At 35.9% G+C, this 27,449-nt stretch overlaps 1 protein-coding gene across 21 annotated transcripts in view; it reads left to right on the top strand.

Moving 5' to 3' along the window:
• DMD (dystrophin) overlaps positions 1-27,449 on the top strand; it is a 1,076,492-nt gene that overhangs the window by 952,302 nt on the left and 96,741 nt on the right. For all 21 annotated transcript variants that reach the window (XM_042788288.1, XM_042788292.1, XM_042788293.1 and 18 more), the window contains one exon: positions 10,096-10,156. In XM_042788288.1, coding sequence (XP_042644222.1) covers positions 10,096-10,156 — 61 coding nt within the window. The remainder of the gene's footprint in view (positions 1-10,095; positions 10,157-27,449) is intronic.

Genomic DNA, 27,449 nt, shown 5'->3' with positions numbered 1-27,449 from the left:
TAATAATAATCAGTTAATCCTCTCAAACTCAGCATCAACTTTCCCTCTACCATACATGCTTGCTCATCTTAAGATACAAGTGATGATCTTCAGCTCCCAACTGTATTTATATAATTATAGGAAAAATTGTCCTTTTAGCGTTGATCTACCTTTAAGTAGTTCTACAGAAAGGGTGGTACTGTAGCCAAGTTCACATTGTCAGTGACTGAATTACATTTCTCTTCTATCTGGAAGAAATAAATATCAACTGCTAATCTGTAATAATGGTTTTTTATGTGTTTGTATTATTTTATATATATAAATTACAGCATCATCTGTCTGTTTCTGCTTAGTTGGAACTGAAGTTGCATAGGGCTCTTGAAAACCTAACACAAAAATAATGGGGGAGTGATGCAGTGACACCATACGTATGCCCTGTGCAGGCAAGGAGTCAAGTGGTAGTCCCCGTTTCTAAGCACTTGCAGCCTGTTCTAAGAGATATTCTTAGAGCTATTTCTGAGAGAGATGGGAAAGGAGGTGTGAGCTAGAAAGATAAGGAGTGAACAAGGAGAAAAGAAAAACAAAACAAGCCACAAAACCAAAACAAAAAGGTCTGTTCCTTTGTAGCATTTTTAATTTAGGAACAACTTTTCTCCATTGTCATTTCATTCAGTTTGATCTTCTCTTTCCACTCCTCCTTTGAAATGACCAGGTGACAGTGTGTGTTTATACTGTGGCACAGGGTAATTCAGGCGTCTCCTGACTGTGAAGTTAAAGTAACGACAAAGGCACAAGTATACACTTGTGTCTCTATAGCAAGGCTTTGGGCTGCCCTCAGATATAAAGGACCTCATCAAAACTGGCTCTTACTTTTCTGTCAGCATGTGGACTTGCCTCTATCCAGGCCTCTTACATTTTTTGCTGGGCTCTCTCACCTCAGCCCCTGAGCTTCTGATCAGTCCTTCATGCTTCCCCAAACTCATTTCATTCTGCCAGTCTCCACATAGTCCCAGCTCTTCCTCAGTCTGTCCCTTACCAAGGACAGAGGCTCCCAGCATTCACAGCAATAGTTGTTAAGATATAGCTGATAAATATATTACATGTGCAAGATATTATATCATGAATCCACGGAATGAATTTGTTAGTTTTGAAGGTTTTGCTGTTTAATTAGAATGATCTCAATCACGGTGTTAAAAAAAAAAAAAAAAAAAAAGTACAAAAATACCACCTTTCTATTAAAGAGAAACTGGTAAATATTTATCAAAGTAATTAAAAAAATCAGTGATCCTTTCATGGATGATGGTACTTAATTTGGAAACTATATGCAGTAACAGAACTCTGAAAAAGAGTACCTGCAGATTTCCCACATAATGCCAGCTCTAGAGTGTTTGGTGATTCCTCTAATAATTTTACTTTTTTCACTTCTCCTTTATTTTTCTCTGTGATGCTGCCTCTTGGAAAGAATGGGATTCATTGTCTCTTGTTGGAGAATCTGCCTATATTTGTCACAACAGTTATTACTTTTTTTTTTTTTTTGAGATGCAATAAATGAGAGGTAGGATTCATGTCAAATTGTTTTTAACATAATTTTCTGTGCTAGCCAGCCTCCCATCAATCCTATTTGTAATGTGATAGCTCATTCACATGCATTACTTGTGATCACTGAAAAATAGAAGATATTACATCTTTTAAAAGCATAAGCAAACCTTGTAATTTACTGTCCAGCTCCAGTATGAGCCACCTGTTAGTATGTACAGCCTGTCAATGAAGTGACTGCATGAAATACTGCCCAGATATAACTGACGATTACTTACAAGCATGACTGGGAGATCCTAGGCACTGTTTGTGATTCCCAAGCTTGGAGAACACAGACGTTCATCAAGGTGAAGAACCTGGAAACAGGAGGAATAGAAAGAACATTTAGGTTTGCAAGTCTGAAAGGCTGATTAACATCTAGCTAACATTTTGGGATTTGTATTTCCCAGGCTACAGGCTTCTGCTACCTGGATACATCGGTACCAGACTTTTAAATTTGCATACCTAAATATGTGCTAGGAGCTATATTTTAACTGGAGGTACCTAACTATGCCTTTAAGTTTTGGACTTCTGAGCAGGAACAACACGGGGTTCCACATGAAATGAGGCAGCCACAGCAGCCTTCATTCAGAAACAGAAAGGTTACGAACTCTGGATCCAAGAGTTTGCATTGCATGTTAGTGATCATAGTGCATCGGCTGCATTTTATGTCAGACAATTGTTGCTTAAAAATAAAATACATGATCACAGGCATGGGCTATGTAACCAATCTCTCTCCCTCTTAGGATAAGCTCAGAGCTGTTAAGATCCATATCTGTTGGGTTTTTTTCTTCTTCTTTCTGTTCTTTTGTGTTTTCCTTCAGTTATTTAGGCCACTCTCCTGAGAAATTGGAGATGTGGGTCTGAATTCCTTCAAGCTAGGAGAGAAGTCAAGTACTTGCATCTCCCACCTTTTGGGTGCTTAGATTATGCAAGATGAAGACTGGTGAAGCTCTTTCTTGCACAGGCAGGCATATTTAAAAGGGCAAGTCCTGCTGATTAAGACATTTGACTCTAAAAATGACAGGGCCCTAGATCTCTTAAGATACTTTACCCACCTACCTGATAGATTATTTTCCAGTGCTAACAGCTATATTTTTCTCTCTTACTTCTCACTGTATATATTATATTATATTGTCTTCCAGATATCACTTTTGACATGCAGATGTTGAAGACCATGTCCATTCATCCATGGCTTTTGGATATGTGATCTAATATTTTTAGATATTGCATTGAATGTTTTAAATAGAAAAATATAACTGGCTAGTAAGATAAAGGTAGAGGATAAGTGGTCACAGAAGAATCAGCCTAACAAAATTCTCTGGAAGCAAAAGGATTTAGTTATTGCATTTAAATATGGTCATATTAGCTACAGGATCCTGATTGCTAGAAATTTTTTTTTTACTTCCTTATAAATGCAAAATGACTGCATGTGCTTCTGAAAAAGGAAAAAATAAAAAATACCAACAAAAAAAGTTCACTTCAGTGGGTCTTGCCATTGTTATTATCATGGTGAATTTGTAGCAGCTCTAGGCACCAATTCAACATCAATACTTGTGTGATGGTTAAATCAAGTTTAAAGTTAGGGAAAAATGTCTTCTGTCCATTTGTTGTTTAGAATACCATGGTCACAGCTACAACTTGTATATAGTGCTAGCCTTTTCCTGAGTGCTAAAGGTTTTTAAGAGAAATACAACATTGGCATATTTTGAGAGAATCTCTTATTTTTGGAATAAAATTAATAGAATTAATTTTGCAGTGAAAGTATATGTCATCAGGTCATATGATCACCAGCCTTCCTTTTGTGGGCTTTAATTTTTCCATTATATTTTCTTCTCAGGAAAAGCATGGAGAATCTCTCCATGAAACTTAATAATATATTTGATTCACAATGAAATATGATTTATGGAGTTCCAGCTTTATACCTATGTTTTCCTCTTTCCTGTACTTTTGTGCTAAGTGACCCTTTCCACTATAATGCATTGGGATACAAATTTCTGAAAAAAATTATAAAGTCAGTTTTCAAATTAAGATGTTCTCCTCTGGAAGCAAGCGAGTTTTTTTTGTAATTAATGTCTTGTGTTTGTGAAAAAAGGCTTCCAATAAAAAAACACCTTAGAATGGTAGTTTATTAATTCTGTATCTCTCTCGTGTTCTTGGGTTTCATTTGTCTTCAATTTAAATATGCTGTATAAAATTTATTTTAAAGCAGAGAGGCTTTGGAGGGGAGAGGTCAGGAAAATTGCTGCCTTATTTTTTTTTTTATATTAGCCTAATTAACTTCTCTATTTTATCCTTGGTTGGTAGACAATTCTATGTTATGAAGTGCTAAATAATTTGCAAGTAATCAAATATTATGTTTTACTTTTAATAAGACTCAAAAGATGGGTTACTGCCTATTATACTTCTGTCCACTGTCTGAATTAATATGTTACTAAGATTGAATCTTCCCCCCAGTATTTTATAATCTTTTTGGAGTAACATTTGATCTGTGAAGCCTAAATGGAAACTATTTCATTTTTTACACTGCCAAGTTTAACTGTGATGTATTTAACCATGCAGCCATGTTGTCATGAGATGTACATTGTGTTCAGTTTAGGACATTCCCCTGTCTTCAAACTCCAGGACTGTGGTACAATAGGCAAATTTTCTACTAGATTTTTTCTGTTACGTTTTGTTATGTGAGACATGGAATATTTATCAAATATTTATTTTTCTATTTATCTAATTACATTTGCAACAAAATCAGCACCGATTTGATTACATCATTTTATGACCTCATATGATGAGCCAGTTATAGAGATTTTTAAGAGCATATGAGTGCAACAGAAATTAGCAATATGAAGTACCTGTAACTTGAGAGATGCAGATCAATACAGACTATATCACTTTGCTGTATTTCATGAAGTATTTCTTTATTGAACAAGTAGATGCTTGTATTTTTTGCCATTTTACTGTAGTGTGACATTTAAGAAAATGAGCATTAGATGGATTTTATATTTTATGTTACAAGTGGCATTTGGAAACTTCTAGAAACACTATTCATGATTAAAAGTGTACATTATTTAGGCTGTATCATATAATGTTGACCCTAGGCTGCAGGTGAGAAATCTTAGATTGGCTTTAAAAAGAAATCTTAAGTTTCCATCAGGAAATGCAGGATGAAAAGGACTCTTTTATAACTCTTATAAAGTGACCATTGTTGTAATTGGCCCTGATCATGTGCTGAAGTTTTTCATGACTAATAATCCCTTCTTCAAATTGTTTAGAAGTGTTCTGAAAATGGTGTATTCAGTAAATGTCTGCAGACATGCTACAGCGACAAAGGGTGCTGCTAGCGTTGCAGGGAAGTAGTGAATGCTTGCTTGGGTTTAAGAACAGCAGAACCCAAGCTGAGGAGGAGCTCTTTAGCGCCGAAATGCCTGTGAACCCATCCATGTGTGCAGCACCGTGAGCTAGGGCTCAGAGCAGAGTAGACCTCATGCTGTCTAGTCCTTGTGAAAGACAGGATTTGCTTGATGTTTCTGCCTTGTAACTTCTAAACTGTGCAGTCAGTGTATTCTGACAGTGTCTCAACTACACAGTGCAATACTAGACCTCAGTCTTACACAACACGATCTGACTGTTCTTTGGTCTCACCTAGTACAATAAATGCACATAATTAAGAAATAAATTCTCTATAAATATGGATAGCGGCGATCGTATTTTACAGATGTATACTGACATTTGTTGCAAAGGATCTCAAAGAACTCTTACATCATGCAAACACTTCTGTTGTGCCACTGTCATGCAGGCATATGAATTAGAGATGGCATCCTGCCAGTGTATATCGTGAACTGATATGGAAGGAAAACATTGCTTTGGCATATTCTCTCAGGAAGAGAAGCATAAGCTCTTTATAGTGTGTTTAGAGCAATAGTTTCTCATTTATAATGGTCTCATTTGAAAATAATTGTAATAGTACTCAATGTATCTTTCAAAGGTGAAGGTACCTTACACAGATGTGAACTTCCGATTCTTGGGGAATTAGTCTTTCGAGACACAAAGATTGTCTCATCAATTCATTCTCCCTGCCTGCCTTTATCTAAAGTCACCAACTCCCTATCTTGCTGCAGTGGAAATAATTGCTACGAAAAACAAACCTTCTGTGTATAAATAAACAAATTTCTGGCTCTGTGTTTGCATAAAGATATTAATGATTATAATGCTAGGTAGAACAATGTAAGTCATGCAGGTAGAATTCCGAAGCTGAACCAGTAAATTATTAGCATTATTAAAATGTGAAGATAATTAAGCACCTTGCTGAGTTACTGCTACTATGATCACTGAGCAGGTAGTGCAGGTCTTGATTGTGAATACAAAAATGAACACAGTTTTAACTATCATGAAGCTGAAATGCATATATAATAAATATAATGTCCAAGTGAAAAATAATTGAGAAGATATATGTAACAGTGTATGGTGTATAGACACTAGGCAGTGCTACTTTGTGGTTTCTGTCCTAAAACTGTTGCCCAACACTTTAACCTCTGGTGAAATACAAAGAAAATCTTTTGACTCCTATTTAGAACTGAAAATGTACACTCATGATGCTATATAGTGACTAGAAGTGTGTACTGACTGTGTAAATAAGGACAACTAAGAATAACTTTTAAATGTGGACATACTAAGTTTACTTTTTGAATAGCTGGAGGAGAAATATTTTACTATTAGTAAACAAGCATGTATTTTTCATTGTGTTTGTAGTGCTAAAGTAAAATATTTATCAGATTATTTTTTGTAATATCAACACAGATAAAATTATACCATCATCCTATTTAATATTTCATTCAGGTCCCTGCATAGATTAAAACACTGCTGAAGTTCAGAAAGCCAGCATGCTACCATTTCATTATACAGTCTGCAAACAAGGATGTAGGCTTACTGTCAAGAACCATGTTCATTTCAGTTGAATAGGCAAAGCAAGTCTCAGATGTTAGCACACCAACAGAAAGAAATAAAACTCCCAAATTAGGTGACCATTAAAATGTATACCAATGCAAACAAAGTATAGGGAAATTTAAGCTCACTCTTAAAATGCCTCATATTTTGTTGTGGTATTTAATTTCAGTCAATAGCATTGCAAGTAGCTGGGTATAAGGGTAATGGGTTCTCACACTATGCAAGCTAGAACAATAAAACACTTTTGAATTACACTTAGCAAACAGGAAAATGTCTGATTCTTGAGTGCTGTAGCACACAGGGATACTAGAGTATCATATAAAAGCAGTCTTTGCTAGCAAGAGTTTTAAATGGACTACTAAAATGGTCTTAACCAGGAATTAAATATATATGTCCATTACCTGTACTAGCTTTGTAATGGATATTAAGCCTGTACTGGTAACCAGAGATAAGAAACAGCTGTTCTAGCTTCTTCCTAAAATTAAATCATTATTCTCTTATGATAGCTGTAAAAAGTACCATGTATTTTGTCAACTCAAATTTATGCAAGGCTAGAATCATTCAGGAAACCAAAAGTGTATTACAGACAGCTTCACTGCAATCTCTTGAAGAAACACTAAATCCAATTATGCAGAACATCACAGAATTGTTTGTTATTCCTAAAGCACTTAGTTCTCATGAAAGCAAAGTATTTGTTCCTCTTCTAATGTATCAAGAACACTGTTGCAAGTAAGATTCTGTGATAATAAGTTATAACTGCAAAGCTCTTACCTAGATGAATTCAGAAGCAACAGAAGAAATATACCTTCCAAAACAATACGCAGCAATCTTCTGTCCTTTAGGTGTTGAATTAAAATAGATCTTGAAGTGGAAGAACTGTAACTTGGTATTTCTGTTGGGAATAATGATGATTGTTTTAATTATTGTATTAATGATGTAAGAAGGTCAATTTTTAGTTAATATTGAGGGGTTATTTTCAAAAGTTATAACTTAGTATAATCCTATTTGAACTAGTCCTCAGGCAATACCAGTTCCCATGGGTAGGAAACCTTATCATTGTCACTGAGTAGGAATTTTAAAACTATTTGATGGACTACATATTAACACACAGGTTAATATTACTGAATAAAAAGATACAAAGAAATCATCAAGTAATTGATAATGTAAAATGTAATTGTAATCTATGTCTAACTCCTTTGCTTCAGTTTCCCACCTCCTTCTAGATGATGGAGAATATTGGATCAGTCACCAAAATTACATTTACAGAAGCTTATGTTCTCACCAGTAGAAAGAATAATTAAGCATCACGGTTAAGAGTTTTGTATGAACCTAAAAATAGGGTCAAAAGTAGGACGTGTTCCCTTATTTTAAGGCAGTTAACATAAAAACATTACATGATATTCTGGTTTTGATGATTTTTGCATTGCTAAAACTTATGTAACAGATTATATCTTTACACCATTTGAGGCTATGGCAGTACACAGAAACTGAGAACTTGTGTGCATCTTGTGGCTGCAGCCTGTGCTACCAAGAAGGGCAACTTAATGAACGGCAACCTTGGCGTTCGCATCCCTTCAGCTATGCAGCCTACGCATGCTGACCAAAATGGCAGTCCCTGTCCCAAGGAGGAGTATTGGATCATAGATTAATTATGTGTATATCTGAGTATTTGTATACAAAAATGCACACAGTCCTGTGCTCTTGTATGTGTGGGTCATGATACAGACTTCAATGGCAGTGCAGCATGTTATTTTTCCATGAGATCTAACACTCATTCAAATTCTGTGGTTCTTGCACACTTTAGGAGTTACCTGTTTTTATGGTTCATACCTTTGAAATTTAATTTCTCCTTTCCTTTTTAAAGAATGCAAAACTGTGTAAGTAATAAGAAAGCGATACACGATACACTCAGCTTGTCTTCAACCCCCAACTAACCATCTGTAGCTAACAGTGGGATCCACAGAGATGCTGTGGTAGGCTTTTCGTAACTCGTTGGCCACCAGCAATCTAAAACAGGATTACCACGTTCATATTTCTTCCAAAAATATTCCTTCCTTCCCCTAGCTTCTCAGAATTGTCTTAAATGTATGTGAAACCCATTGTCCCATTTGCCAGCCTGTACCCTGTTCCCAGTTGCTCTTCCTCTTTAGACCATGTAGCTCCAGCTTCCTCCACTGCTGCTATCTGATTTATCTCCCCTTTGTGGGGTCCCTAGCCACCTTCCAGCCCTCCTTCACAATTCATGTGCATGTGACTCTACCAAAATAACAAGACTTCCCTATGCAACCGTTTTTATAAGCATGTTTCATCTCCTTCCTCCAACTCTTGTCTGCACTCCAGTTTGTGGGTGAGAGAGAGGCAGTGTATTTCATTCTGAAGACTGACTTCCTTAAATCTGGTTAACAATTCTGGTACAAAATATATAAAATGTGTATATTAGTCACTTTTATTTGTATGGATTGTGATTTGTTGACTTTGTTAATGTACCTGCAGCTTGGGAGTGTCATTTTTTAAGTATCAATTTGAATAAGAGAGAAAGAGAAAGAAAATACTCACTGCCAAATGATCAAGCAGCTAATTACTAGTTGTCTTAGTAACAATTATTTTCCTTTGTGAACAGCAGGGGTCACTAAAAAGAAGGGTTACACTGGGCGAAGCAGAGAGGCTTTCCCACCCCTCCCACTGGATCATTTTTCATATAAAATTTTTTTAATCACTATATTAAAAAATAAAGTTTTTGGTCCAACTGCTTTTGACAGAAAACAAACTCTTAATAAAAAAAATTATCTTTCTTATTATGGCCTAGTTTAGTCCATAAATTATCTCTGCTTCCAATAAAACCTCTAATAAAAAATAATTTTAAATTGTTTTGCCAAAAATTAGTTTTATAAAAAACTTTGTTACAAAATATTTTAATTATAAATTGATGTTGAAATTTAACACTGTGATAGTCAAGAGTAATGTCACTTCCTCTCTATTTCTTGTGATCACACTGCCATTTTCTCCATCATTTGCTGTTACTGGAAGTCAATAAGGCACAATTAGCAGTGTGGAGAAATAAAAATAAAATTGTTCTCCATTTAGAACAAGTCAATGAGAGAATAAACAAAATACTTGGATGGTGTCTCAGTGTAATTTCACTCAACATAAAATGTAAACAAGCACGTAATTCTGTTCCTAGAAGGATGGAAAGAGCTGACCACACAAGGAAAGAAATTCAAGAAAACCCAGTCAAAGCCATCATGAAGAAGAACCCTATAAAAGAACACACCAGAAAGATAGGTTGCTTGCTCTGATCTATTCTGTAATCTTAGTAGTCAAGGAGGGCTTTTTGTATTTATCTTTGCAGCTGAATGAGTTCAGTTTCTCTCAGATTAGGACAGAAGTCTCAGAACAGCGGGTTAATCTTTCCTGCCTTCACAGGCAACTGAGCAAACAGACTTGTATTGGCATGGCCAAGTGTCAAACTGTAATTCTAGAGATTAACATTGTCTTTTCTGTTTGAACTTGACCTCCATGTTTCTCTTCTAGGTATGTTTGTATGTATGAATGCATGCGTGCAGTCATTTATTTATTTGTTTGTTTGTTTGTTTTTAACAGCTTCCGTCCAAGGCCCCTGGGAAAGGGCAATCTCACCAAACAAAGTGCCGTATTATATCAAGTGAGTATAAGTAGTAATTCATTCCAGCTATTTCCATTTGTCATTTAAGATGATAGTTAGTAATTTGCTTAGATTATCATTAACTGCTCCTATGGTGTCTAATGGGAAAAACAAAAAGGAGTGAAGTGTGCAATAAATTTCACAGAAGTGTGTTAGTTATTTAAAAACACAGTAGGATTCACTGATTTGTAAGTTGTTTGGTTTCATGCTACTGTAAATCACCTGGAAACTAACTAAAGCTTTGGGGCATCCAGATTCCAGTTTAATTTGTACCATTAACCACTGAAGAGTATGTATGGCAGGTTTTGCAAAACCAAAAAGAAATAATGCTGAATTGCAGTTGTGAATGTGATACACTGTTTTTTTTTAACCTAGCAATGCATATACTTTATGCTATTAATTCCTTTAGGGACAGTACTTGGTAAAGTCTGTAGCTGAGAAATAACAAGGGACAAATGAGTCCCTATGAACTATTCCTTTAGAGTTTCATTCCCAAATTAAGTTAGTTTGCTTTAAGACATGTGTATGCATAACAAATTAGAAGAAAACTTAAAAACTCAACAATTTGGAAACACCTGCTTCTAGTGCCTTAAACAGAGCCACTACATAGCAAATATGAAGTAAGTGTTAATACATTTTTCCTTCTCTTTTTAGTTCTATATTATCTGTAGTATGTGCCTTGAACTACTTACATGTAACTTCTGAAGGAAGCAGGTGATGCAATATCTGTGATAAAGACTGTAGTGCAAGTAACAGAAACATGGGTGTTGTTTAATACACATATTCACGTGGTTCTTCCTTATATTCCCAAAACACTTTGCAAACACAACTAGTGTCACTGAAGCCATCTGTTTGCAGATAGCTCTTGCAGTGGCACTTCAGTTGAAACTTTCACAACAAGGTGAACTGCAACAGCAGCTTCACAACAAGCATTTGAGTTGCACGTGAAGAAAACTAAGTCTGTAGTGCAATTTAGAGGTACAGTTATACCTGGCAAGTTGGTTTATTATTGTGTTTAATTTGTAAGTGATCCAATGTTTGTTTCTGGCTATGAATAATGAAACAGTCACAAAGAAACTGGAAAGTTCTGTCAAAGAGGAGGGGGAATTTATAGGAGACAAATGCTGGGAAACAAGTTGATGCTCTGGCATGTAACAGTCAGTTTATGGCACTACTGTGAAGGAGAAGATCCTCCTTTTTTATCTCCCATGGCATGAATTGCCATTATGGAGAGAGATGCCTTGGCAGTTCTTAATGTAGACATAAGATGCATTTCATGCTGTGCTTCCCACCTCTCTCTGTGCTCCGTGTGTCCAGCAGCCATGGGTAACTGTGCTAAAATGGTCAGTGGTGTTCTTGCTTATTCCTTGCTAGATTCTAGTCTTCTGTTCTAGGCTGTTTACAAATTCAAAGGAATACATTTGTTTTATTTTGTTCACTTCAGAAAATATCTTAATAGCCATAAAGAGTTGTAGCATTACTACTTTCATTAAAGTTTAAGTTCAGCCACATCTTTTATAGAAAAACTTGCTGTCTTTGAGATGTAAAATGAACTGGTCAAGTTTTAATGAGTCTTAGTGAGCTGTTACATCTGTTTCCCCCTCCAGTGGTCCTCAGTCATTTTTTCTTTTCATTCATTCTCATCACTCATATTTCATATCTATACCCAACTGAATTGTTTTCTGTATCATTTTGGCTTTTAAACTCACATATTCTTTCTTTAATCTTTGACCTATTACTTTTCTATCAGTTGTTAATTGTCTAGAAGAGCTTCCATGAAGATTAAGGAGCTACAGATAGTGTTCTCTTCATGTTTACATAATTTTCTTTGTGTCATCAATGTAGAATATTGGTGCTATCCCCCTTCATTAACCAGACCTGCTACACATTTTATTGTTTCTCATTTTATCTGATGTTTACTTACTGCTAGGTCTCTTCAAGCCTTGTGATTTTCCTGGTGAAAATTTCATTTTTATACAGTTGATTAATCTGTAGTAACTAGTTGCCTCTAAAGCTTAACACTTCAGTAATTCCTTTTTGAGATTATTCACGCCAGTTAGTTGGGGTTTTTTCAAATTGTATTGGTGTAGGCATAATTGCCATGAAAATACAGTTACCGACAGTGTACAACCTGGTTCAGCTGTTCCCAGACTCTGCCATTTTGTAGTTTCTTGGCCTACCATCAGCCTCATGAAAATTGCAGTCTAATGGCCTTGAACCAGCTGCTGCATTTGGGTGGATTTCAGTTTTATGTGCTTCCCTCCTTGTGGAGATGACAAGGTAGGCCCATGGTTCAGCCCCACCTCTCTCTTCCCCTGCAAACTGAGAAATCAAATTTTTGTGTTCCAGCCCAGCAGAAGTCTCCTGGTTTCACAGGCAGCACGTGGACATTGCTGCCTGGGTACTGAGCACTCCCCCAGCGCACAAGGTGCTATTGAGTTAAAAACCTCTCCATTTTGCCTCTGATTTAAAACATGTAAAATTGCTCAAAAACATATTTTATCCAACACTTTTCTTTTTGATCTTTTTTCTCCCTTGATGTATTCCTTGTGTCTAGTACAGGATTTAAAGTTTTTATTAGATTAAAAAATAGTTTTCAGTTTAATCAGTCCTGTTCCTTCAAGACCTTGATCCTATTCTTACTGGAGTGCAACACAGAAAGTGGGAAGGCAGAAGCAGGCACAGGCATGTCTGTACTCTTTAAAAACGTTTTAGGTATTCATTAAAATTTCTAAAATTAAGTTTTTAGGAGAGAAAACAGGCAATTAGCGTACCTTAGAAATCTGAAAAGCAAACAGAAAAAATGCACAGCACAAAGACTACTGAATATGTGTCAAAAAATAAAAAAGTCTCAAATTCTAAAAAAGACAGATAATGAAGGTAGGGAGGCTGCAGATTTTAACATTGTAATTCAGGTTAGATCACATCTTAGCAGAGCTCACCCCATGATGAAAGGGATCTTGTGTGTGCATGCATGCACACGCACTTTCTTATCTTCCAATCAAACAGATAGAGGAGCTGCTCCAAAGCAGTGATAAATAGCAAAATCGAATGTCTGCTTCGGATTTTGCAACACCAGAGGAAGCATTCGGTCATGCTGCAAAACCCAATTCCTCTTCAGTGTCTGCCCTCCCAGGGCATGCGAGGACATTAAGCAGCTATACTCTGAATCATGTTTGCACCTCTTGTGTATGGCTTATCCTGTGCTCAGCGAGCGTGTCCATTACACAGTGCTGAGATCTCTGTTGCCTTGGAGTATGGAGGAGGAGTTGGATTGGAGTCTGCAACACACTTTCTCTCTAAAAAAATATTCTGTATTCCTGCCATCATGATGTGTTGAAATTTAGTAGGTGTGACTTCTATGTTCATACTAATCTTTGACATTAATTTTTCCTCTGTATAACTGATTTGCCAGTTAATAGTGTCAGTCTTCTTACCCTCCTGCAGTGCCCATTCTTTTGAAGGGTTTAAAATGCTTCTGCAAAAATACAGTAGTCTTTCATCTCAGTATTTCCCACAAAGGAAGCCTTCCAAGTTATTTCCCAGCCAAGCTTATTTTCTTATACAGATTATAGCAGTTTACTGAACTTTGTCCTGCTGAGGACAGAGCTGGATTCTCAGGAGCATAAATTTGACTCCTTGAGAAGATCCGTATGAGCCTATCTATATAAATTAGCTATGCATTGAGCTAAATCCCAAGACTATGCATCTCCACTTGCTACCTTCCACATTGTAGTTTCCTGTGAGAGTGTTTGACTTGCATTAAATGTATCAGCTTGTGACACACATTTTTGTTAGTTTCAGATTCTGCAGTCTTTCCATTCTTCACACTGGAGATCTAGTGGGCCAGTTTCTATAAACATACTTCTTTGTTGTCTTAATTTTTAATCTCCCTTTTAATTGTTGTTTAACCATGCAGAATTTCAACACAGAAAAAATGCCAAGAGCCCTGAGTTTTCATTGTAAAAGCAAACAGATTAAAGCCATGATTCTTTTACTTTTGTTCAACTTGGAGACAGGATAAGTGTATCTATCTGAATTAAATTCTACTAAGATAAAATAAAGCAAAGAGTTGCTGTTCTGGTAAAATCACATGGGTTAATTGTTTCTTCTGCAGAATGTAGATAAGTACAAGCCGCAAAAGCAACTAGGAAATATCTGTCAGACAGAGCAGGGAGACATGGAGAACCATAAATAAATAATGTATGAGTATGTATATGTAGTGAGTGAAGCTGTGAGCAAGCTATGAAAACCATGTGTATGGCTGACAGTTAACCTATCTACCAAGTACCAAGAAGGTATTATTTTGGCTTCTTAAAAGCACAGCTATTATGATATTTTCCTGTCTTTCAGTCTGAACTCTCCATAGGAAAATTGAAACTATTGTGAAGGAAAGAAAAAGTATAATACTTTACAGTCTGACTTAATGTGATGTAAATTATCATGCTGTCTAGCATAAAAATCTAAATGAAGTATCTGATATTTCTTAGAGGTTTGTCCAAGTGCAGAGTTTTTCTTTATCATTTGTAGGGCTGTGAAGACTTGGTTCCAAAACCTGTCACAAAAATTTAAACTCGGAGTGTAAATAAATGAGAAATCTCGAGCCTTTAACTACCTTTAAAATGAAAGTGGAGGTTATAAACAGATGTGTTCCTGCTGACTGAGCAAGAGCACTCCAGGAAGATCCCGTGGGTCTGCTCTTCGTTACCATCTGTCAGGAGGGAGTTACTGCCCTCACTTGCAAAGTAACTGAAGGGGATTTAATTTGTTTTGAAATGAATTATAAGTACTCAGCAGCAATTTTATTGTACCCTAGCTGGTTCAGGGGCCGGTGGCTGGGCTGTAGCCTCTCGTTAGTGGCAGTTACTGATGGAAACCATGCAACTTCCCACCATAACAGCATGTAACGTAGTGCCTGTGGTGGAGGGCAGAGAGCAGCTTCCTCAGGCACTTACACAGCACTTAGAGAACTTGGTTGTCGTGATATGACAGTGCTCATATTTAAGTGGATAGTAAATTTCTTAAGCTTTGTTGTCAAATTAATCTAATACAAATTTTCAGAGTGTACAGTGTTAATCATTACAGAGAGGTTAAATAGCGCAGGGATAATTTTCGTGCAGGTTAAATCTGAAAATGTGTTATGCAGGTAATGAGCTGGGTAAGAGAATTTCAGATGGCATCTGGCTTTCCTATTTTCCTAATTAAAAGGAATGTATCAACATTTTAAATCCATTAAATCCAGCCACTCATTGTTTTCCAGCTTTGGGGATAGGAGAGTAATAAATGAACTGTTTTTATAGGCAGTAATGTGAAAAGTAAACTTTTGGTACTGTACAAGGAGTACATATCTTTATAGAGTAATAGAATATAATTACATAACCTTAAATATTTTATTGTAGCTGAAATTGTTATATTTATTGTAAGCTGAATGTGATTTTTGCTTGAGTGTTACTTCATTTCTATCCGCTCCATTTTACTTCTGTTGTTAAATGTTGCCTGACTACATTTAACAACTGAAGTAAATGAGTAAAAAATTAACATAGCCAATATAATTTTTACAAAGTTGAATGACATCTATGCAATATGGTCCTATTTTATAGAGTATATGCCAGATCTTCCATAAAAAAGTAGATTTTTACAGCTGCTCCTGATAGCTAAAATTTATTGCCGTATACTTCAAGCCCATGTTTTAAACATTGTGTGCTTAATGAGCAGGTCTCAAAAATAGGAATTATGTTTGATTTCCACTGGAATGCTTTGAAGTTGAAAAGATTAGACATATTAAGGGGAAAAATAGAAAGATTTGCCTGTCAGACTTTTCTTTTTTGAAAGATCAATTACATACTTAATTTAGATGACAAAGAGAAGACAGCTTCTGACAACTGTCCAATGAAATCTTCAAGGAAATGGGGAACAATATCTCAGATTTTTTACATGCTCTTGTTACACCAAGTCTCCTAATTCCTTTGCTTCTCCCAAAGACTGACAGCTTCTCCAAAGCAGCACTTGCCACATCCATTGCCTGCACTGCCCTTGGTTCAGTGTCTCTTCTGATGCAGCTAGCTCCACAAATAAGTACCCAAACTATTTCCCCATTCCCCATGAGAAAAGTTTCATCCATATAGTAAGAGAGCCAGCATTAAATTGATCCCTCTTCACCTACTGTGCCTTTTTTGTCTTCTTCATGATCTTATCAGTTTAATATAAGGCAGGACTATAATTAACATTTGTGTGTATTAAGATATATTTCAATACCAATGAAAAAAGTAGTGGATATGGACATGTATGATTTATATCACCAGCTGTATTTGCTATGGATACAGAGACTTTGGTACACTGTGTAATGCTCTAGTATTGGCATCTAGGGCAATGTAACATCAAGAGAAGACTGAGAATGCAAGGGTTGGACGTATCAGCCAGGCTGCTCCTGTTTCTCGAAGTGGCCTGTCTGTCAGGGTGAGGTCAGATTTTTACCCAGACTGACATTTTTTCCGAAATGAAGTCACTGAAGCTGCTGAATCTCTCTTGCCTTTGTTCCTTCTCTGACCTTCTAAGATGCCAGCTGTCCTGCAGACTGTAATAAGTTCCTATTTTTCAGAATGTTCTTCAACTGTCTTGACACATTTCTTGTCCTGAGCAATTTGTTCAGTCTTTACTTATTGAAACATGACTATGGATTATTTGACCCATTTTTCATTTTTATCATCATTGAATCCCTTTCAATGATTTCCTTTTTTTTTTTTTTTCCTGTCAGATATTAGCTGCTCAGCTCTGTGTTGCACATCAGTTCTGTGATATCTTTCTTTAGATCTTCAATCCTGAGAATTAATTTGTGCATATATTATGCTTAGGGGTGACAGATTCTAAGGGAAACATGAATTAACTGAGAACTGTATAAATATCAGTAATTTAGACTTAAGTAAAGATTCTAACCAATAGGTTAGGTATGATCAAATAATCTATATTCATTTTGCTTACTTCTCATTTTCTGATTTGAAGTTGAGATTATGAGATAAATTACAATTTCAAATACAAATTCAAATACGATGTATAGGCTTGGCAGCCTCTTGCATGCTACATATTTGCTTTGAACTTCAAGCATTAATCAGATAAATTTTTATATTAGGAAATCTATGGCTAGATAATTTAAGAAAAACAAACCATTACAAAAAAAAAAGCTTCACAACATCTCTGAACTAATTGCTTTTCTTACAAGTAGTTTTGATGAGACAAGCATTCATGTTTTTTCCATGGCAATTGAGCTCAGAAAATGAGATTATGGTAAAACACAACAGAGAGTCATTATCAAGTAGCATTCCTTATATAACCAGCCTAGCACAGACACCCAAATGGTGAGTAGAGGTCCAACTTTGCTGATAATGCCTGCTCACGCTGTGTGTCTAGGTCTTCTTTTCCAGCCAAAATTTGTTTGCATAAATCCTGTATTGTAAGTGTTAGGCTGGGGGCTTGAGAGGGGCACAAACTCACTTAATACAGCAATAAATTACTAAGAATTAAGGTTGCTGTAAATACATGCAAAGTTGTTGGTATGAGTTTCATTCTTCACTTTTATACTTCACACTTTATGATGTGAAATTACACATTATTATGTTAATGAAATTGTATGGTAAATTAATGTGGGGGAATTAACATTCACTTTTGAATTTTCATGCAGTAGATAACGGTTGTAAAAAAATTAAATATCTAAAACCATGGTAAATTCAGTATCATTCAGGTATTTTGTATTTACCTAGACATCTTCTAGAAAACTTTCTATTATCTCAACACTTATTTAGAAAAAAGAGCTTTAGATATCTTGCTAGTAAATAGCCTAGATTGCCTTTTGAATTTCAATATGTACCTGTCTCCTGTCTTTCCTTTTCAGGATGATACTTCTGTTCCCTACTGTAGACCTAATATAGGAGTAGAGGGGCAAAGATACATTTTTCTGTTCTTCACTTTTAACAAAGCTCAATTTTTTTCACTTAAAAGCTTTATTATTGGAGAAAATGTTGTAAAACTTAACACTTGAGGATCATGACATCCTACATGAAGCATACTAAGTAAAATTGCTGGAGAGTAAGGTTGCAGGCATGGAGTTAAAATTTAAAGGGATAACTAGAAAACTACTGTGTTTGACTTGGGAACAGATGCTTCATACGTACATCTCAACTATTTCACCAACATTAAACACCATGTTAAGATTTTAATCACAGCCCAAAGCATTTCTAGTTGAGACATGGGTGCGATACTTTGTTCATAATTAGGAGAGACCTTTACAGCTGGAAATATCCCATAAATATCTCAAGGAGATGGGAATTAAAGAGTATATAGTCATACAAATTCATTGGGTTTGTTCCAGTATTTTAGCTATTGTGACCTGAAAACGTGGAATGAACAAATATAAGGAAGGCAAGTAAAAAGTAAGGTATTAAATTTAAACTGAATAAAAATATTGAAATAATAAAGCAAGTTTTGTTTCCAAGCAGTATTGTCCAATCCACCATCTGCCATCCTGGAGGTTCCATAAGCAAACTGAGATATATTTTAACATTGTGACAAAACACTGATGGATTCTATTGCATACTGAAACACACAAAAGCTGCACCATTATTAGAAAATCAGAAGCTGCATATATCCTCCCAGATCAGTGATTTTTATCTACTATTTCATCTTCAATTTAACACTGCCTAATTGTATTTAGCAGTAGGACTTCATCAATGGCAACATTTGTTGGCTGACCTCACCTGCACACCTTTTAGAAAACAGAAAAAGTTAAAGCAATTGCAAATACTACTAGATACTAGCAACAACAGCAGCAGCAGTAGTAAACACATTACAACCACAGAGAAGACCGTAAATGTCCCTAAGGAAATCTGTGTATAATTTAGTTTCAGATATAACCATAGAGATAATAGCAATATGAAGTAAACTCATAGGTGAATCTTCCCTCAACTAAAACTTCACTTGAAGGTTTAAAAATACAAATTTGATAGGAAACTTAAGGTTAAAATTATATATTATATGCATATACATGTATTCTATTATTCCTGGGACTACCTTTGCCCAAACAGTTAAGGAACAATTTGAAAAGTGTTTAAAGCAAAATTCCTGTCTGTGAGGGTTTTTAAACCATGTTTGCTGAGAATCCCTGGAATCTATAAATCATGTATTAACTTTTATAACTGTGATTAAATAGTTAAACTTTGAAAAGTGCATAAGTAAACAAGCCTACATTTATGATAGGTTTTCTTACATCTTGATTACAGTTTTGCATGTCATTAATTTGCATTTCATTTAGTTATGTGTTTAAAAGCATCCTCCACTTCCATTTTATCACCAGCTCCAGTCATACTGCAGTTGCCAGTTTTACTGAGCAAATTTCATTAGTATATGAGAAGTTCTAATAGGAAATATTTTTCTGTATATTTATCAGCTTTTAGCTATTATAGCAGTGATGTTCAATTATTTTTATTGCTGTGTTTTGCTGAATCTAGACTATAAAAACATAGTCATTGAATATTAAAATTTTGCTTTCACAACCCAATGTTGATATTCAATGTAATTTTTTAAGACAATGCTACTTCAAGTTCATTAAAAATTATTCTGAAATGAAGCAGTTTAAAACATAAAACTGGACTCTGTAGCTGAACTATCATTCAGAAATATTCACCAACCCAAATCTATAGGATTTTGGATATTTTTTAAAATCAAAACCTCATAGAGATAGTTTCAGTAGGTATAGAGAGCTTGCATTTATAATTTGAAAATTACTGTATGTTTTGTGAAAAGAAACCCCTTGATTTTCAAAATTGCCTTTGATGTAAAGCACAAAAGAAAAGCCGGCTCTAAGCGACAGCTACATTCAGTTATTTCAGTGATGACTGAAAAGCACATTAGTTCTGAATTTTATTGTTTCTAGATGGTATCTTTGTCTTGAAGTATTTCTAAACTAAACATACCAACCTACCCACCTGAATGATCTTCAATTTCAATCTGCTTGGGATTTTTTTCATTAACACTATTTAAAAATTAGAAAAAAAAAAAAAAAAAAAAAAAAAGAGAAGGAATATTCAGCTAATGACAAACAGTATGTCTGTCCATGGCAAAGGAAAGCATATTCATCAAGCATCAAGCTGATGCTGTGATAATGGGCAGCAGTAATGACTCAAAGCAAAGAGCTTGTCACAGTGAGGCAAATACAGTTTAGTCATTGTTTGTTTGAAGAAAAAAATTCATGTTTGAAACAAGTTTCCTTTGAGGTCACAGCAAGTTTCTTGATCAGTTGCAGCTAATATATTTCCAAACAATAAATTGGAAGAATGACACTTAGAACACCAAATAGCTGGATGTTAGAGAACAAGACTTATTTGCTTAACTTCTTCTGTCCCTTAGACATCAGAAACATATCAAAATTCCGTGTTTAAGACACTAGAATTCTAGTGATGTATTTTCTTTGAAGCTTATCTGCTACTTTCCTTACATGGGATTCTCTTTCTTCAGGACTGTCCTTGATAAAACAAAACAAATCTCTCATCTGACACTGTTCAATATCCAGAACATTGCCCTCCTTTTTCCTGGAATTTGTGTCTGTTTCCAGTCCATGTTTTTTTCCTGTCTAGTCTTTTCTAGCTTCTGTACCCTTTTCTCACTAAAACAGCTCGTAATAGGGTCACTAACAATTTCCTGTCATCCAACTCCAAGAATCTTTTCAGTGTTCACATTCTTCTAGGTCATTCCACCACATTCAACAAACCATCTTCCTGCTGTCCTTTCTTGTCTTCTCTTGGCTTTTTGTCAGGCTTTGCCTTGCAATAATTTACCCCTCACTTTTTCTGCATCTTTTGCTTGCCTTCTGATTATCCCTTTGCGGAGCCAGTCCTCCCACTGGTGACCCACTGCATACAGTCCATCACCCTCTTTATCCTACTTCTTCTTAGCACTGCTTTTTTTTAGTCTTCAGTCCCCGGGCACATCCTAATAGCAACCCCAGCACCTCTCCTTTCTGAGTTTCATCTCATCTAGTTGTGTTGATGACTTCTAAATGCAACTTGTTAATTACAGATTTCTTTCCTTTTTTTTTTTTTTTTTTTTTTTAAATAGCACTCCCCATTAGACAGTTACTAAGTCCTAAGCTGAAAAAGACCAAAATGGGTGTTTCTCTGTTGACATTTCCACTATTTTACACAATGTTTTGCTGCCTCTGTTAGCTATCCCTATCCTTTCAGTCTCCTCCATGCACTTTATGCCTCCTTACACATTGTGTGTCTTGTCCTCAAAATATTTTATCTCCTTTTCCTGCACCAAACAATTATATTTTCTCTTTCTGATTTCTGCTTGAAATTGTCATCATCTTCCCAAAGATTTTTACTTAGTGCTCAGCCACTCTGATTAGCAATAATCTAATTTGGTTTCAGCCATTTCTTGCTCATTAAAAGATGCTGCGTTCACTGTATATACTCATATAAATATATGAGTAAATACTCATATAAAATGGCCCAGACTATTTTGTTTCATGAATGATGAAATATGTGAAAAGAACTTAGAAACTGTTTGTGGCGGTGTTGTTCTCTCCATTACCTTATTTCAGAGTACATTTTGGAGCATCATCATTGCTTGGTTACTGACTGCTGTATCAGTTTTACTGTACCTCTGCACAAAAGGCAGATACTTTTCATATTCTACTTGTTCATGTGGATTAACAGAGATTTTTAAAGAATAACAAAAATACTCCTTTCTTATCCAGGTGTCTGTCCTGTCTTGAAGAAGACTGTAGTGACCTAGATCTCACACAATTCTCCATGCCAGCAGGCACCATTAATTTAAACTCCCTCAAATTCTTTGTCCATCAGTGTTGTCAGGGGCTGAAATTGCCAGAAATACCACCTTCTTGTACGGGGAGCCTGGAGATTGAACTATAAAAAGCTAATTGTCTTGGTAATGAGGTTTAGTAACAATTTTCTGGGAGATGGTTATCTGAAATTCTCTATTTCAGACAAGGTCCATCGATTCCATAAATTCTAAACCTTTGTAGCCTCACAATATTGGGAAGCTACCTAACTTAGTTTACACTGTCAGTTTGTTAATGCACATCAGCTCCATATTTGTTAAATACTGTTTGTTTCTGGCTCCCTCTGAATTGCAACTAGTTGCTAAAGTCTTTGCTGCTGAGTGGAAGAGGGTGTCTGTCCCTTCTGAGATAATATACCACTGGGCAAGGTACTGCGGAAGTATTAATTAGTCCTGAGACCATTGACTCTCAAGAGTAACAGGCTGCCTCAGGGCTGTCCATCATAGTAGGTACAGCTGCATTCAGAAGTAGCACATAAGCATACTAGTATTCTCTGCAAAAATTATAATCAGTTGTTGATACTTGCATTTTCAACATAAGGCCTTGCTCAGAACACCTCTTTGATATGAGTAGTTGGTGCTCACAAAAGAAGGTCTTTGATGAGAAGCTATTCTGTGGTCATCCAGGTACCCCTGCATATACCAAGCAGCAAGATGGAAAAAAGTTCTGAGTAAATGTATCACTAGCAAAACAACTTACACTTAAGATCAGACTTAGTAGACACAACCATTCAGTCAAATCTATTTTTTTTTTGCTCTATTTTTCTTTTGTACAATACAATGAAATTCCAGACATCCTGAGCACAGCTCTGTAGGCAAGTACAGTAGCTTTCACAATAGCCAACAAGTCAAAAGCAAAATTGGCCAGTCCATTTTAAACCAGCAGTAAAGCATACCAATAGACTGAGAGTGGAATTCATAATAATGCTGCAAGAAAATTTGACTAGTTGTTAAACCTTATCCTCTCATGAATGAGAATTTAGAAAAATGTTTTATCAGCTATTCCTCCTCACACCAGTTGTATTTCCAGTGATCTCACACTGAAATAGTGCTGTAGCATAAAAACTAATGAAGTTCCTCACCAGCTCAGCTCTTCAAAGAAGGCAAGTTTCCTTTCTGTTAGTACAGCACACAACACAATGGATCTCAACTCTAAATTAGGTTCTCTAAGCAGTACTACAATGGAGATATTTAATAATAACAATTAGTCAGAATAATGTACTCTCAGCAGCTGCCTGTGATGCTTTTCATTGCAATATGCTTTCCTCATTGCAGTCAGTACTACTGAAACGCCTTTAGCAACATAGCACCTACTTTATATGCTCAGACATTTCCCCAAAATTAGAAATGGTAGTTGCAACTTTCTCCCCTTCTGAGAAATACATGCGCCTGGTTTGCAAGGGCCTGATGCATTATAAAAGAGATTACCACTGCTCTTTATGCTGTTTTTAATAAACATCATCTACTTGGCCCAGAGCCTGGTAATTAATGAGTCACAGCAATACCCCACCAACCCAAACCAGAATTGTATCTTAACACCCACTCAATTTCTTTTCCTCAACTTGTATTTTTAAAATCTTCAAAAACACAAGCTCTGTTTTTAAAATCCTAACTGGTTTTCTGAGCAGATATTTCTCTGAAAAATATTTTATTTTTCCCAGCAGCATTGGCACCTGCATTTCTCCGTTACTGGAACTGGTGCTCATTTAGCATGGCTCAATCACAGTTCTAAGCCCCACTCTACCTCTTCCTATACTGTCAGCCTTGGAAACTTCTTTATTCCACCTCGGTATTAAAAGGAGAGCCTGCTTTCCACTCCAAGTCAAGATATGGTTGTATTATTCTAAAGCTTCCTTTGGAAAAAAAAAAAAAAAAAAGAACGAACAAAATCCTCATCAGTGGTAATTAATTTTGACAGTGTGGGCTTTGTAGCAATTCACAAACCTGTACTTTGTGCATCAGCATTCCTTATTATTCTAATTAAAGTGGAACATTGTGCCCTCACCAGTCATTAATGGGTTTTCATTTTGTAAATGACATTTGCAAAAGTTAAAACGGGCAGTTCATATGAAGTCCACAGGCAAGAGCGTTAAAATTAGCATCACCATAGCAACAGTCTTCCATCATTAGTATTCAGGGCAACAGCAAGTTTTTTGTTGTGCTTTTGTTTCCAAAAAAAGATTTTTCTTTACATGTCATTCAGAAATAGAAAAGGCTCAAACCCGTACATTTAAGGTAAAATTATTATATTCATTTGGATGTCACTGTTCCAGAACTCCTCAGTTTTTTGAGGTATTTATTTTTCAGGACAGAGGCTGAATCTCTACAGCTGTGTATGTCTTACCTCCTGAGCGACATTTATTCATTGCCAGCCTCCTGCTCAACAGTACAGTTTTAAATGAAGTCTGCCACGTTTACACAAGAATCTGTACCAAGTAACGGATTCTGCTAAGAATTGGTAAAAGATGCATTCATGGTGAAACATGGTCAATTCCCCATGAAGTGGAGTGTGCATCTGCTCAATACTGGTTTTGGTGTTTAAATGATGCTATATATATATTCTTTTTTTTTTTTTCCCCTCTCAGGAATCGAAATGTAAGCGCATACATCATCTCTAGTGAAACAATATTCAAATATCATCTTGTCTTGTGCAGTTTAGAACTGGGGAGAGAAGAAAAGGGTGCCAAGGTAGACTATGAGTGTACTGCAGTGTCCTTTATTGGAAGAGGTCATGCTGGCTACTTTTGTTTTGTAAGTTTAAAGAGAACATAAATGCCTGGGAACATGTCGGGGAGCACCTTGCAGCAACGCTTTGCAGTTCAAGAAACAGTTTAGCTTCACATCTCCTAAATGCACCCTGAGGCATCCTGTTTGCATACATCTTGTTCAAGCAGAAGCATGCAGTCAGTACAGAAGAAGCAATAGTTGTCCTCTAGAAACAAATATTTTGTGTGCGGAGAGGGGTTAAGAAAATAAAAGCAAGGGGAAAGACATTAAGGAAAGTAGATGATGAGCAGGGTCAGGTCAGTAGAAGCACTACTGCTTTAATTTGATGTATCCTGGCTTGTTCAGTAACTAGCACTGATCAGAAGTGTTCTGTAGCGTTACATCTCTGGGTTGTAATCTGGCACAGGAAGGTTACTTCTTTCATCTTCATCACCTTAAAATACTTCATTTTGCAGATTTTTGCAGAGAAGAGACTTTAATGAGTAAACACGCTTTAGTGCATTGTAAAAGCTGGGGATATAATCCATTCCATGAAAGATATTCCTGTATTTTAATAAATGGGGCATACTTTCATACAGTGATTGCCTTGATAGTGCCTGCCCTGGTAGCGTTGATTAATTTTTCAGCTAGCGAGACCTGCAGAATTGGAAACCCCTTAAAAATGGTGAATACATATATATCTGAGGAAAATTGCTCTCAGGTTAACTAAAAACTATCCATGGTGTGTTGACATTTAGTTCTTGGCACTTGGAGGGCTTTAACATGAAGGAGATTGCTGTAACTCTGAGGTTGTGAAACATCTACATATATGTTCATTTGCTCAACCACTTATTTCTTTTCTTTTACAGAAGCACCTTTTTGCTAGGTCAAGTTATTTTTTCCCCTGTGCTGATTCACTCTACCTTCTTCCTTTTTTGCCACTTGTCAGATGCTTTCTGGGAGATTCGGCATGGTAAAGCAGTTAATTTTCTCTCTTTTAGACTTGCATCCCCTACTGCAGTGAAGATACTTACTGAACTGTAATATTTTGCAGAATTTTGCCATTCAGTCTTCATAGATAAATTCAGTGACGAAGTGGAGCATTGTAAAAACTGAGTAACTTTCACAGAATCCAGGATTCAGTCTTTATTTGACTAAACATGCCTAGCATTCTGTCTCAGCAAGCTTCTTCGTAAATCTGAGTAAGTTCAATATTAGTTGCTTGCAATGCTGAATCTTACAATCATCAAATAAGTAACCTACCTTTTTTTTTGTATCAATTTTGGAGACCTTTTTAGATTATTAGCTCTTTACAAGCATTGAACTATAATGTCATTAGAAGGATTTACCAAAATTGCAAGGGTTTTATAGCCTTGTTTATTGTAATAATGACAGAGAGGCCATTTCTGGGAAGGATCAGTGACAGATTACTATTTTCCATTCCAGACTCCATTCATTCAGGGACAGACCCTTGAGCAGTGTTGTGGCAAATGAAAGGAAATTGACAGTTTCTTATTTATCCAAAATGGGTAAATGCCATGTTTCCCAAAATATATGTATGTATACCTCCTACTTATGCACGTCCTTGAAAAAGCTACTGAGGCTGTTCTTCATTAAAGATGTTTCTGCATTTAGTCTAGAAATACAGGAGATGTACTTCTGTGAGTATGGATTTCAGATATGCTATACTAATTGTAGATATCCCTTCTAAAGAGTAGACTCTGGAAGCAGAAGTAAGCAAACGAAATATGCTCAACTTTGTTTCGTATATCAATCTTCTTCAAAATTATGCCCAGCTTCAACCTATAGAAACCCTGAAGAATAGAAATAAGTGGTTTGCAGATGTTTTCCTGTCTGTAACAGACTATGTATTTTGTACCTGGAAATGTCAATGATTACAGGAATAAAAAATAAAAAACAAGAGTTAGAACCACTAAACTTGAACCACACTTTTATTTCTACATCTATAAAATTTTAGTGCAAGTAATTTGGAATAAAAGCATCTTGAAATTTTACTTCAGTGTTTAGAAGGAAAATTTTTCCAAATTTCTGCCATTGAGAGCATTTTAGCCACTAGGACCCAGTTGTTGAAAAGCATATTTTATTTCTATACTTCAGTTTAAGTATCACCTGAAAATTAGAGGTTACAAAACTGCTTCCCAAAGGTCTCTTAGTGATGACTTCACCACTATTTCCACATACTGGCTTGAACTTTGGACTTCTGAACTGAACTATTTTGGCATAAACCATCACTAGAAGCATAAACGAAAACTACCACAAGATTATCTTTCTGGCCATAGGTGCAGTCACCTTATTTGTTCTTTTAATTACTGCCTGCTAATGGAAGTGCTTATTCTTTTAGTACTGCTGTAATATTATCAAACAAAGTAAAACACTTAGCAGACTGTTCAATGGCAGGCAGTGTTCTGTACCTTCATTTTTGACCAGTGTTTTTTCCTGCACATTCCTCATTCATCTGCTTTTCCACTATTTTAATTGTGCTATGACACAAAAGCAATTAAGACCGTACTAATATCATTACATGTTAGTGCTTGCTTTCATGTGCTATTATTTCTTCTCCTGTTTCCACTTTGAGGAAGGAATAAATGTTTCATCACACTCTAACAATCTTGAAATAAGCAGAAGAACCTACATTGGATTCTAAGTTATGGTGGGGGCAGTTAAGGCTCCCATCACACTTCCTGTCAGAAGTTTGGGGATCAAATTTAAGTTCTGC

Source organism: Tyto alba, unplaced genomic scaffold (genome assembly GCF_018691265.1).
Source record: "Tyto alba isolate M040663 unplaced genomic scaffold, T.alba_DEE_v4.0 Super-Scaffold_14, whole genome shotgun sequence".
Taxonomy (NCBI): domain Eukaryota; kingdom Metazoa; phylum Chordata; class Aves; order Strigiformes; family Tytonidae; genus Tyto; species Tyto alba.
The sequence above is the reverse complement of the archived record's forward strand: the minus strand, read 5'-3'. Positions and strand labels throughout refer to the sequence as shown.